This window comes from Oncorhynchus masou, chromosome 7 (genome assembly GCF_036934945.1).
Source record: "Oncorhynchus masou masou isolate Uvic2021 chromosome 7, UVic_Omas_1.1, whole genome shotgun sequence".
NCBI classification, from domain to species: domain Eukaryota; kingdom Metazoa; phylum Chordata; class Actinopteri; order Salmoniformes; family Salmonidae; genus Oncorhynchus; species Oncorhynchus masou.
The window spans coordinates 21687776-21700031 of record NC_088218.1 but is presented as its reverse complement, the minus strand read 5'-3'; the positions used below and the strand labels follow the sequence as shown (position 1 = coordinate 21700031).

The window sequence follows — 12256 nt, the reverse complement described above, 5'->3', positions numbered from 1 at the left end:
CCATCTTAAATAACTCTAAAGTGTGTAAGAAAGAGCACAGTTTGCTAATGATCCAAATGACCTACATTCACACATGCACACACACACACACACACTCCAGACCTTAAGCACACTCACACACACTCCAGACCTTAAGCAAAGATAGTTTTATTAATTTAAGCAATACCACAGACTGGATTCTCTAAAAAGCATAGCTGTACCAAGACAGTGGTTCTCTCAGATCTGCTGTAACAAAAGGGTGCGTTCCATCAGACTTAGAAAATAGTCTTTGATTTATTGTAAATACATTATATCAAACTAAGACACTTATGAAGTGCAATATTTGTATTGTAATACAGAGTTGAAAACCACTATTTGTTGTTGGTCTAAAGTATGATCTACATTCAACTATGAAAATAGCATGAAAACATCTCTCACATACACGTTCTCTTAAAACATAGAATACAGGGTTCTACCATACTTCTAAGTCAAACCACCGCAGAAACAACAGTGTTACTTACAGTACAGTAAATCAACTATTTTTAACTCCATAAACACACCTTTTACAATTATTTGTGATGTTGTCTGCTTTGATACAACAGCACCTGTATGATATAACATGAATTACACATGTTCTTGCTCAAGAAAATAGCAGTAGTGTTGTTGGAGAGAAACCATACATTTTTTATTAGTACTGTACTGAATACGAGCACAATATATACAGTACTGTACTGACCCAAATGCTACCCTGGCCCTTAGCCTATGATGTGTTGTCGGCCTGCTGTATGGAGATAAATTTATGTCCAGATTCTGTAAATTAATTCAACAACATCATCTATCTCCATACCACTATAGTTTGAAACCTTACCATACCTTGTCCTCAGACAATTGATTTAATTATCAAACAGTCTGGAAAACTCTATATGTTACAAAATAAAAGTTTATTAGATACATTATTTTACAAAATAACTATTTTCATCTTTACATTATTATGTTATAGTGTTGTTGTAAGATATACTATGCATGTTCTTGTTGTACATCACCCTTGGTAGAAAACATCATTCAAATGTTTATGATATAAACGTATATTAATCTAAACCAAATCAATGTTATCAATGACCTAATATTTAAGACCCTGTTGGTGCCTAAAATAAATCATATTGAGGTTCTATATATGTCAAATGGCTTACAATGACTATGCAACTGACTAATTAATACAAAGCAACAATAGAAGAATTTCATAGTGCAGTCCCCCCTAGCTTTTCATTGTTTTTAATGAACAGTATAGCATGCGTTGAAATGGCATATGTGGGATAACCTATGTAGGAAAAACTTCAAAGCTTCTAGTCCCCTTATTGCACCTCTGTATAGGTGATGGCCCCTTCCTGAAGAAGGCACTGTGGATGCTTCATTATCTCTTATCTGGCTAGCATCCCGGCGTTAGTGTCTCACAGCTATATCTATTGGCTGGCTACACTAACCCACCAACCAATCAAGTGTTAACGTGCACAAAGCTGCCACTGAGTGACATCTTATGTCTTGTGACATCTCCTCTTCCCATTTGAGTCTTTCCATATTTGTCCAATCAAATTCTATCAAATCCAACTGAAACTACTAAAGGTAGAGATAAGAGACCCAGTAGACGATGTTGAACAGGAGAAATGACGTAGGGAAGAAGACTCTCGAGTAAGCGTCCAGCTCCTTAATGTCGACATGGATGCGTCCTTTCCTCCACCCTCCCCCCTTGCACTCCTCGTAACAGCAGAAGAAGCTCTGGCAGTCCTTCCCGTCCAGACACTCGTACACGTCCTCATAGTCCTGCCAGTATGAGTAGTTGTTGTTCAATGGAACCACAGTCGTGGGGGACCTGGGCCCTGTGTCTAGCATCGAGTAGGTCTGTGGGAGGGGACAGAGGAAGGCCATCTCCTTAGATGCGTAAGCGATAAAGGGAGAGGGAGAGGGTGAGGGTGGGGGGGCAAGAAATGTGATGAGGGGAGAGAGGAAGGAAGGCCTCATAATTAGATACTGAGAGGGAGAGAGTGAGGCAACAGGGAGGGGGCGGGGGGACAACTAAAGCCAGACAGGAGACAAGAAATACATGTGGGCAAACAAGGGAGAAAGACAGATGGAAAGATGAAAAGAGACAGAGAGAAAGAGATGAAGAGAGAAAGAGATCTGATACGTTGTGAGTGGAGCTGTGCTGTCATGCATTAAAGCTCCACAGCGGGCCGTGTCCTCCCACACCCAGCAGGACGCTGTCATAGCCCAGGCAGGCAATGAGATAGAACCCCTCGGCTTAGTGCTCTACCGAAGCTGGGACTCACTCATTGGCTCGACAGCATTACACGACATGACATGATGACATGACAGGCTATGACACGGCATTTACCAAGTACACTGTGTGACCGGTCGGCAGTGCAAGTGGATGGATATATGAAGGATGGTGGATGGACCAGACCTCAACCCTCACCGGGGGGCAACCTCCCAATTTGCTACCATGCAGGTCAGAGCCACTGACTGTAATACTATCACAGCCCATGCACAGTGTGACTGATGCAAGAGGATGGAGATATGAAGGATGGACTAGACCTCCACCCACTGAGACCATAATCGCTACCATGGCTAGAACTATTGACTGTGATAACACAAACACCTCGGTCCATGTCTATAACAGCATTACACTGCATTGAGAAAAGTTACACCATTTCGTCATACGGAGGAAAGGTACACCATTACATTGTATGGAGGAAAGGTACACCATTACATTGTACGGAGGAAAGGTACACCATTACATTGTATGGACGAAAGCTCACCAGTCTCTGCGTCTTGTTTGTCTTGTTGTAGCGGGGCTTCTGTGCCCTGTAGGCGTAGTAGTTTTGGATGGCGTACTCCATCATGGCCGCAAAGACGAACAAGAAGCACACAGTGACGAAGAGATCCATGGCCGTCACATAGGAGACTCTGGGTAGGGACGTCCTGGCCACTGTACTAAGGGTGGTCATTGTCAACACAGTGGTGATACCTGAAAGGACAAAGTCAGCATCATTACACAGATTTTTCACCTCGTCGGCTCAGGGAATCAAACCAGCAACTGGCCCAACACTCACCTCCAAAACTGAATGCTACCCGCCACCCGGTACTAACTGTTTGATATCTGTCTTGGCAAAACGGTGGCAATAGTTTTCTCTGGCAATAGTCTGAATATATTTTGCAAATATGTTTTTAAGATATTTTTATCAATTAACGAGGGTAGTTTGTGTCTCCATGTAGTTTTAACTTTAGAAATAAATGGACGTTTACATTAATACAAGGTCAGCGCTTAAATATACTGAACAAAAATATGAACGCAACATGCAACAATTTCAAAGATTTTACTGAGTTACAGATCATATGAGGAAATCAGTCAATTTAAATAAATTCATTAGGCCCTAATCTATGCATTTCATAGGTGGGCCTGTGAGAGCGTAGGCCCACACACTTGGCAGCCAGGCCCACCCACTGGGGAGACAGGCACAGCCAATCAGAATGAGCTTTTCCCCACAGAAGGGTTTTCTTACAGAGAGAAATACTCCTCAGCACCACCCCTCAGAGGATCCCGTAGGTGAAGAAGTCGGATGTGGAGGTTCTAGACTAGCGTGGTTATACATGGTCTGCGGTTGTGAGGCCGGTTGGATGTACTGCCAAATTCTCTAAAATGAAGTTTGAGGCAGATTATGGTAGAGAAATTAACATTAAATTATCTGGCAAAAGCTCTGGTGGACATGCCTGCAGTCAGCATGCTAATTGCACTCTCCCTCAAAACTTGAGACATAAGTGCACATTTAAAAGTGGCCTTCTGTTCTCCCCAGCATAAGGTGCACCTGTGTAATGAGCATGCGGTTTCATTAGTTTCTTCATATGCCATACCTGTCAGGTGGATGGATTATTTTGGCAAAGGAGAAATGCTCACTAACAGGGATGTAAACCCATTTGTGCACCAAATTTGAGAGAAATAAGCTTTTTGAGCCTATGGAACATTTCTGGGATCTTTTATTTCAGCTCATGAAACATTGGACCAAGACTTTACATTTTGCATTTAGATTTTTGCTCAGTGTGTATATTGAAAAGTGAGCTGAAGGTACCAGCTGAGATTTTGCATGTATAGAGCCTTTGATATAAAATGCTGGGTGTGACCCTCACACACTCATATGCGCACACACTCATATGCGCACACACTCATATATGCACACACTCAAATGCGCACACGTACACACATATTCTCTCTCTCGCTCTTTTATGCACATCACCAGGAACCTCTCATTTGATGACTGAATGTTGTGCTGTTTTCAAGCAGTTACCATGGAGACCAGAAGGCCCATCTATTTTGAGCTGATATTTCATACTCAATCCCCCCTTCCTTCCTTCAGACTCTACTGGCCACGGTGATTACCTTCACCTATTTCCCTTACCTTCTATAAATACTTATGGCCCTTAGTCAGCAGAGGTCCTTCATAACTTTCAAACAGGCAAAGGTGTCAGAGCACCTTCAACTGGTTCCTCCAAATAAAATGGCAAAAATGTAATGAATGAGAAAAAGGTATCGTTGTAAAAAACAAAAAAAATACCCAAAGATGTCACATGAACAGATACAACACATAGAAAATAATACAGATACAAAGAACATTGTACAAAGATATCAGTCTACAGTGCTGTCGTGACTGAAAGACACAGAGAGAGAAAGAGAGAGAAAGAAAGAGAAAGAGAGAGACAAAAAAAGTGGGAGGGGTCACACTATATGAGTCACTGACCTGAGCATCCTCTGTCCCTTACTCCCTGTCAGGTATAGCCTGATCGTCATTACCATCTGTGGTGGCCCTTGTGAACCTGGCTCTTTGGGAATGTCACCCACTACACTCAGTCACTGCCCCCCCAACCACACTCCACCCTCAGGGGACACCTGCATGTCAGCACCTGCCTCCTCCTTAGCCCCCTACCACCACCACCACCACCACCAGCCACTCTGACATATCTCCTGCTCTTTGCAGTCATAGCCCATTTTCCTTATCACTCCTCTTTCTTTTCAACCCGCTGATCGATCAGCGGGAAGGCCCGGAAAAATCATCGCTGCGCTTTCATGCCCCAGAATAGATACTAAATCATTTATTTTATCAACGAGAATGGGATATTTATTTTTACTCCTACAGACAGCATCCTTGCCTGTTAGCTAGGGGAAAGACAAACATGTTTCCGGGCTTATCTTTGTACTGTGCCGTAACAGGTGGCAAGAGGGTCGAGCGAGACTATTCGATGTGATTGTGGTGGTTCAAGGATGGTTTGGTGATGAAACGGACTCGTTAATACACTTTAGGCTTTGACTTGTTTAACCACCATTGCAAATGTGCTTGTGTTGTCACTTAGTTAAAAGCCAAGTATAATGCAAATACTCTAATTTGGACTAAATGTGATATATTTGATCTTGAAGACAAAAAAAATGACCTGATCAAGGTCCGCTACAAGAGCTGCCTGGAGGAATTGAATCGTACTTACCGCAAAGTTCAACTCAAACTCCCAATCACCTTCAACAACATAATCCAGACGAATGTACATGCACTAATGGAAAGCATGCATCGGGGGGAAAAAATCATGAATGAATTGCAAACGTAAACAAAAAGGTCATTGTTAAGCCTTGATAAATTACAAGCACGTCGCATAAACAAAATAAGGCGGTACAAGAATCTTGAAAGCAGAACATAACATTGCATAAACACATGCAGATTGTTCTCTAGTCGAAACAATAAAATATAGATTTTTTTAATGCAATCTTCCATTGTGGTACCAAGAGTTGGTAACCATCTTTTCAACAAACCAGCTAGACTCAGATGTATTTTTTCCTTTCAGAATAACACATGCAGAGGTAGTCATTGCTGAACACATACAGTACACTACATGAACACTGGTGGAACAAGTTTGATTGAACCCTTGGGTTTTTTCATCTACTTATTATAATATCAGTGTGTATCCTGTCAAATGGTATTCTTCAGATCAGGTACCTAGCGCTGTTCTGGCGGGGGCGGCATCGCTATTGATCCAGAAGGAGACCCAGGAGAGCACCACGGTGAGGATACAGGGGATGTAGGTCTGGATGGTGAAATAACCCATTCTCCTGCTCAGGTCAAAATACACTGTCATGACCACATAATCACCTGGGGGGGGGATAAAGAGGGGGATGTATATGGAGTGAGGGGCGAGGAGGGGGGAGCGAGGTAAGGAGGAGGGAGGGAGGGAGGGAGGGAGGGAGGGAGGGAGGGAGGGAGGGAGGGAGGGAGGGAGGGAGGGAGGGAGGGAGGAGGGAGGGAGGGAGGGAGGGAGGGAGAAAGAGAAGAGATTGAGGGACAATCAGAGCGTCAGGTGGAACAAGAACAAGCCAGCGTGGGGAGGGAGAGAGGGGGGGAAGAGAAAGACAGAGAGAGAGAGATAATCATGAGAGCTAGCATCAGGGGGAACCACAGAACAAGGCACCATACACAATGCTTCAGGGAGTCTACTTGTGGTGATTTTTGAAGAGGGGATGCTGTAACAATAGAAAGGAGGTAGGTATAACAGCGGTATAACCAGAAGTCCCCGATGGCACGGTGGCATGGGAACTGTCCACTCGCTGTCCTCATTACCACGCTACAGCACAATACCTATTCATTTCATGCTGGATGAGAAACAAGAAGAAGACATTTAGCGCTTTGTTTTCAGAGTTTGTTGAGATGTAAATTAATGACATGCTATTTTTAGCTGCAGGAGCAAGCTAGCTAATCATCATGCAGCATGATGCAAGCTGGGAGTCAAGAAAAAGGGAAAACAAGATGAGAAACTAATTTCCTTGAACAGAACTGAAGGAAGAACGTGGACTTGTATCACAGTGCACCATACGTAGAACACACCATTTATTGGATCACATGAGTTTTCAAGACGAATAAAGTACAGCATGAACAATGTCACCTATGAAATTTGAGAATAGGGTCAATGTGGGTTAATTACAGCTTGAGGATTCATACATGAGATCAATTCATCAGCCCCTTGAAACGCTGCTACATGAGTCGTCAATGCTGTCATGAATGCATTACCAATGTATTACAAAGTAATTCCAGCAAGCACCACTCATGAGTATAATTAGATACCTGTTTGTAAAACACGACCTTGGTCGCAAGGAATGATTGTTGTAAATAAATAGATGTAGAATTCAGTATTAAAACCAAACCACATCCTAGGACTCTGAAAATCATTTAAGTGAATAATTAAATATTTTGAATCTTTAATCCAGATGGTTTGTGTAAAAATATGTTTGCCTTTATACCAGAGGGGACTACTGATGAGCTTCAAGCAATCTACAGAGAAACAATATGTTAAATGTCACAATGAATTATGAAGACAGGTAAATGCACTTTCATTGTGCCCTTTTTCATTACACAGTGAATGATAAAGACAACGTCTACTCCCTGAGCACTACTCTTAAGTATACTACCACAGTACTACCCCTAAGTCTACTACCACAGTACTACTCCTAAGTCTACTACCACAGTACTACCCCTAAGTCTACTACCACAGTACTACCCCTAAGTCTACTACCACAGTACTAACCCTAAGTCTACTACCACAGTACTACCCCTAAGTCTACTACCAAAGTACGACTCCTAAATCCACCACCAAATGACTACTTCTTAGTCTACTACCAGAGTACTACTCCTAATTGCAATTTCAACCTGTTTTCTGCCCTGCCAAATGCTGTCTTGGTCATTTCCATGGTACAATAATACTACATATCTTGACTATCTTCCAAGAGAAGGCATTGTCTTTGCTCTCTGGCAATATCTTGCAAAGCAATTGACTTAAGCCAGAGTGGTGGCACCAGACCTCAAGACACCAGCTGGTAGTGCCTGCTGTCTCCCCCTGCTAATAGACAGGAGAATATAACAGATAATTTATAGTAAATGTAGACCATTTGATTAAAAACAGCTAAAAATAACACTTTGTCCTTTTTTCCTTGGAATTTTCATGAGTCAGTATCTAATAATTCAGAGAAAAATTGGATGGAGAACACAGGAGCCAACGAAGGGCTGTGAGGAGGATTTATTTTATTGATCGTGAAAAACAGAAGGTCAGCTGTTTGGGTATTAAATGTACGGTAACTAATTTGCTGTACCTGCTGTTGTTTTTAGGACGTCTGTGGAATTCCGCAGGCCCATGAAGTCAAACTGGTAGAGGCGCCAGTACTTCTGGTCTGAGGTTTCGATGGAGTTCCTTTTCCATCTGTAAATCATTTCATCCTTGGGGTAACCATCTGTAAGTCAAGTAAACACACAGTGACCCTGTGACCCTATGGTAGCATTTCATTCTAATAAAATAAGATTTATGCTTCAATCTTACCAATACATGTTTTATTGTTTGATGGGTCTTACTGGACAAATTCCTATGTATGTATTATAAAAAAAAACAATTGCATACTGTTAAATATACCTAAATATGGGAACAGCACACGCACACACACATAGACACACGGACACACAGTATAGAGTAGAGCACCATTAGACCGTTAAAAAAGTAAAAAACATGACCATAGTAAAGTGCTGTAAGAGCAGATGAAAAGGAGCACAACAGAGTGTAATAGGATACTTTGAGTTACTGTGAGAGAGCATTGTGTTGATGCTGGAGTTGACCTTCACTTTTCACAGAAGTGTGTGTGTGCCTGTGAAATCTAATTTGAAAGCCGTGCAACGGAAATGAACCACCTCATTGTGCTCTGATGATTTCAAGCAGGTGAACTGTATCCCATTAACATGTTATTATAAGGTGTGTCTCTCACACACACACACAAAGCGACAATGTTATTCACACTAGCAAAAGCTACAACAAAGGAAAGCTGGTGAGATGATGTGGAGTGTGTGTCAATATCTTAGAAACTATTATGTACAATACAATACAATAACGAGGAGGCAGAAAGGTAAGTTTAGGCTAGGGCTCAGCTGCAAGTTGGGTATCAGGGTTTGGCTCTGGAGTTGGCACTTCCTCCTAAAGGCGTGGTGTCCAGGGCAACCAGGCCAATGATAGAGGGGGCAGCAAAGGGGGCTGCAGCTTCGTGGCCCTGCAGCTGATCCACACGGCGGCGGTACACTTGATCGTCAGGCGTCTGAGTCCTGTAAGAGGCCGGTCCAGTGGCTTCTTCCACAACTGCAAGGACCTACATAGGGCCTCCAGAGTAGTTCCTCATGTACACAGACTCGTCAGGTAGAAAATGCCTTAAATGATCACGGCCCCCCTGTCTGCATCACCCTCCTGCCTTAGACGCATGTCACTTGCCATGTCCGGGTGCAGCCGATCTAAAGCAGTTGTCAACCGCTTGTTCGTTAACAGCTCGGCTGGACTCTTCCCAGTAGAGGCCGTCATAACATGTTGAGACTGCAGGACTCTTGACAGTCAGGTCTGCCAGTCACCCACCGAGATCATAGACAGAGCCTCCCTGGTTGTCTGATCCATGTGTTCAGCTTGGCCATTGGAGGACGGATGTTATGGGGCTGTGGTGACATGTCCGATTCAGTTCCGCCCAGCGAACTCGTTCAACTCCACAGAAGTGAAGGCAGCTCTATTATCTGACACCAGGACGTCACACAACACATGAATGGCAAACAGCAAATGGAGGGTGCTTATTACAGCACCAGAGGGCATCAAGATGACCATGGCTACTTCCATTCACTTTGAATGGGAATCTACCATAATGAGAAAAGTCCTTCCTTTGAATAGCCCAGAAAAGTCTATATGAAGACAATTTCTTTGTTGTCCACTCCCATGGGTACAAGGCAGCCTTGGGTGAGCATGGTGTGACTCAGGACAGGTGACACCTGGACAGGCACCATCTCCAACATCATCACTTCCCAGTGAGGTGGTGCCTGGACAAAGAGGTTGTGAGTGGCAGGCAACTCAGGGAATCTGCATTAGCCAACTGCTTCCCTGGATGATAGCTGAGCTCATAACTATGGGGTCCCAGTATCAGGCTCCATCTGACCATGCAAGTGAAAATATTTTTGGGGCATGGGCTTCATATGATGAAGCACGCCCAGCAAGGGCTTGTGGTTGGTGTAGACCACAAAATGGCGACCTCACAAATACTGATGGAACTTCTTGACAGCAAAAATGTTCGCCAGGGCCTATTTATCCAGCTATGCAGAGTACTGTTCAGTGACAGTTCGGGTCCTAGATGCGTAGCACACAGGTGCCTCCCGACCATCAGATTCCACATGACTAAACAAGGCACCGAGCCCATATGAAGACGCCTCACAGACCAGTAACAGGGGTTTTCTATCATCAGTGGGCTAGCAGCCCATCTGCTTGCAGCAGCTGCTTAGCCTCTTTATAGACTTCTTCATGAGTGCCGTTCCCACTCCAGGGAGCGGCCGGGTCCAGTAGCTTTATCAAGCCGGAAGTAGTTGTAAAAGTTGAGAAGCCTCAGAAACGACTGGAGCTCAGACTTGTTCTGGGAAGAATGCCTTTACCTTATCCTGGGTTGGTCGCATGCCATCCTTGTCAATGTGGAACCTCTGGAACTCAACACTGGGTGCAGCAAAAATGTACTTCTCCCTCTCAGGCTGTGGCCTCCCATGGATACTAGAGACAACATACTTCTCAGGGTCTGGCTGACAGTTTTCCAAGTGTGTCTGTTGTGTGGTCCTAGTGGGCATGACTGAGCTGCCTGAGGCCTGGGACTGGGACCTTTGTCAATCAAAGTCGAGCTACAGTATATGTCCACTCCATTTACAGTAGTGACAGGTTGCAACACTAAACCTACAGCTGTTGGAATTATGGGCACCTCCACATCTGAAACGGGCTCTGAAGTCCTCTCTGGACTCTAGACTCTGACTCTGACTCCCCACCCCCCTCCCTCCGTGCGCACCGGCCTACTACTACGTTCAGCGAGATGAATGTCAGGCACAGTTGGAGGACCAGGGGCCTCATTCATAAAACTGTGAGGAGGATTCACGTCAAAAGGTGGCGTACGGACGACACACAGAAAGTGCTTACGCACAAAAATATTCTGATTTATAACACAGTGTGCACGCACTTCCCACGCCAGTTTCCCTTTATTAATCACAATCAACTCGAAATTTGGCCCGCGTGAGCGCACGTCTTGTCCTACCCTTTTAACGCCCATAGTTGCCCATAGATAGGGAAACACCCCTAATTAATATTCATCCATACTGACTGCATGACAACAAATCCCGACAGAAAGGTAAAAAAAAAAATACATTTCACCCAGTGTGAAACGGAAGATCTTGTAGGGGAGGTTGAAGCAAGAAAAAATACATTGTTTGGTGGTAAAGTGTGGGAATTACAATTTGCATTTATATTTTCTTCATTTAACTAGGCAAGTCAGTTAATAAGAGCAAATTCTTATTTTCAATGACGGCCTAGGAACAGTGAGTTAACTGCCTGTTCAGGGGCAGAACGACAGATTTGTACCTTGTCAGCTCGGGAATTTGAACCTCCAACACTCTAACCACTAGGCTACCCTGCTGCCCCGGGGCTTCAGAGTGTCAGCATGTGGCGGACGCTGTGAATGCCGCTGGCTCAGAACATCAAACTTTCTCAGAAATAAGACGTTATCCAACATTAAAGTGGAAGCCAAAAAGGCACATAGCCTTACACAGACAAGGAGCTCAAGCCCCTTGATGAGCGATTACCAGTATTATAGGGGGGGTCCCTCCAGAGTGGAATAGTGACGGAGGTGGACACGGATATGCAAGATGCACGGGATGACCCAGGTATGTAATTAGTACTCCCTCGTTTGAAAAGAGTAAACCAAATGGATTGTAGTTGTGTTTACACATTTATTTACAAACAATTGGCATCTATTTTTAGTCGCTGCGTGTTCCAGCAGGGTCGGCGGTGCTGCAGCTGAGCAGGAGCTGAGTGCGCCCACCCCCTGGCGTCTCCACCGCACCTCGTGAGTCACAACCCTCCGGTGGCCGTGTCCTCACAGATGCAGTCCTGCAAACGCAAAGGGACACCATCGACGCTATTAACCGAGGTTGCCATGGAGTTGAAATGGGACAGGCACGGCTTGGTTTCTGCGGGTGCTTCTCTGTCATGCTGGGCCCACTACAGCACAGAGATCCAAGAGAACAGCTCTTGGTAATCGGAACCGGCTCATAAGCCACTCATCATCATTGGCCAGTAAATCTGGCAGGTCTCTGAAAATTCTCTCTCTCCAAATTCTTCCATTCGCCACATCTTCCAACAGCAGCCATTGTGCGTCATT

At 44.2% G+C, this 12256-nt stretch overlaps 1 protein-coding gene across 4 annotated transcripts in view; it reads right to left on the bottom strand.

Annotated features, from left to right (window-relative positions):
- Positions 1-901: 901 nt before the first annotated feature.
- LOC135543494 (gamma-aminobutyric acid receptor subunit gamma-3-like) overlaps positions 902-12256 on the bottom strand; it is a 41438-nt gene continuing 30083 nt past the window's right edge. For 2 of the 4 annotated variants that reach the window (XM_064970801.1, XM_064970805.1), the window contains 4 exons: positions 8150-8287; positions 6009-6161; positions 2793-3001; positions 902-1905 (listed from right to left, as the gene is read on the bottom strand). In XM_064970801.1, the coding sequence (XP_064826873.1) occupies positions 1594-1905; positions 2793-3001; positions 6009-6161; positions 8150-8287 (812 nt within the window). In that variant the 3' untranslated portion in view covers positions 902-1593. The remainder of the gene's footprint in view (positions 1906-2792; positions 3002-6008; positions 6162-8149; positions 8288-12256) is intronic. The other 2 variants (XM_064970802.1, XM_064970803.1) reach the window with 2 other exon arrangements.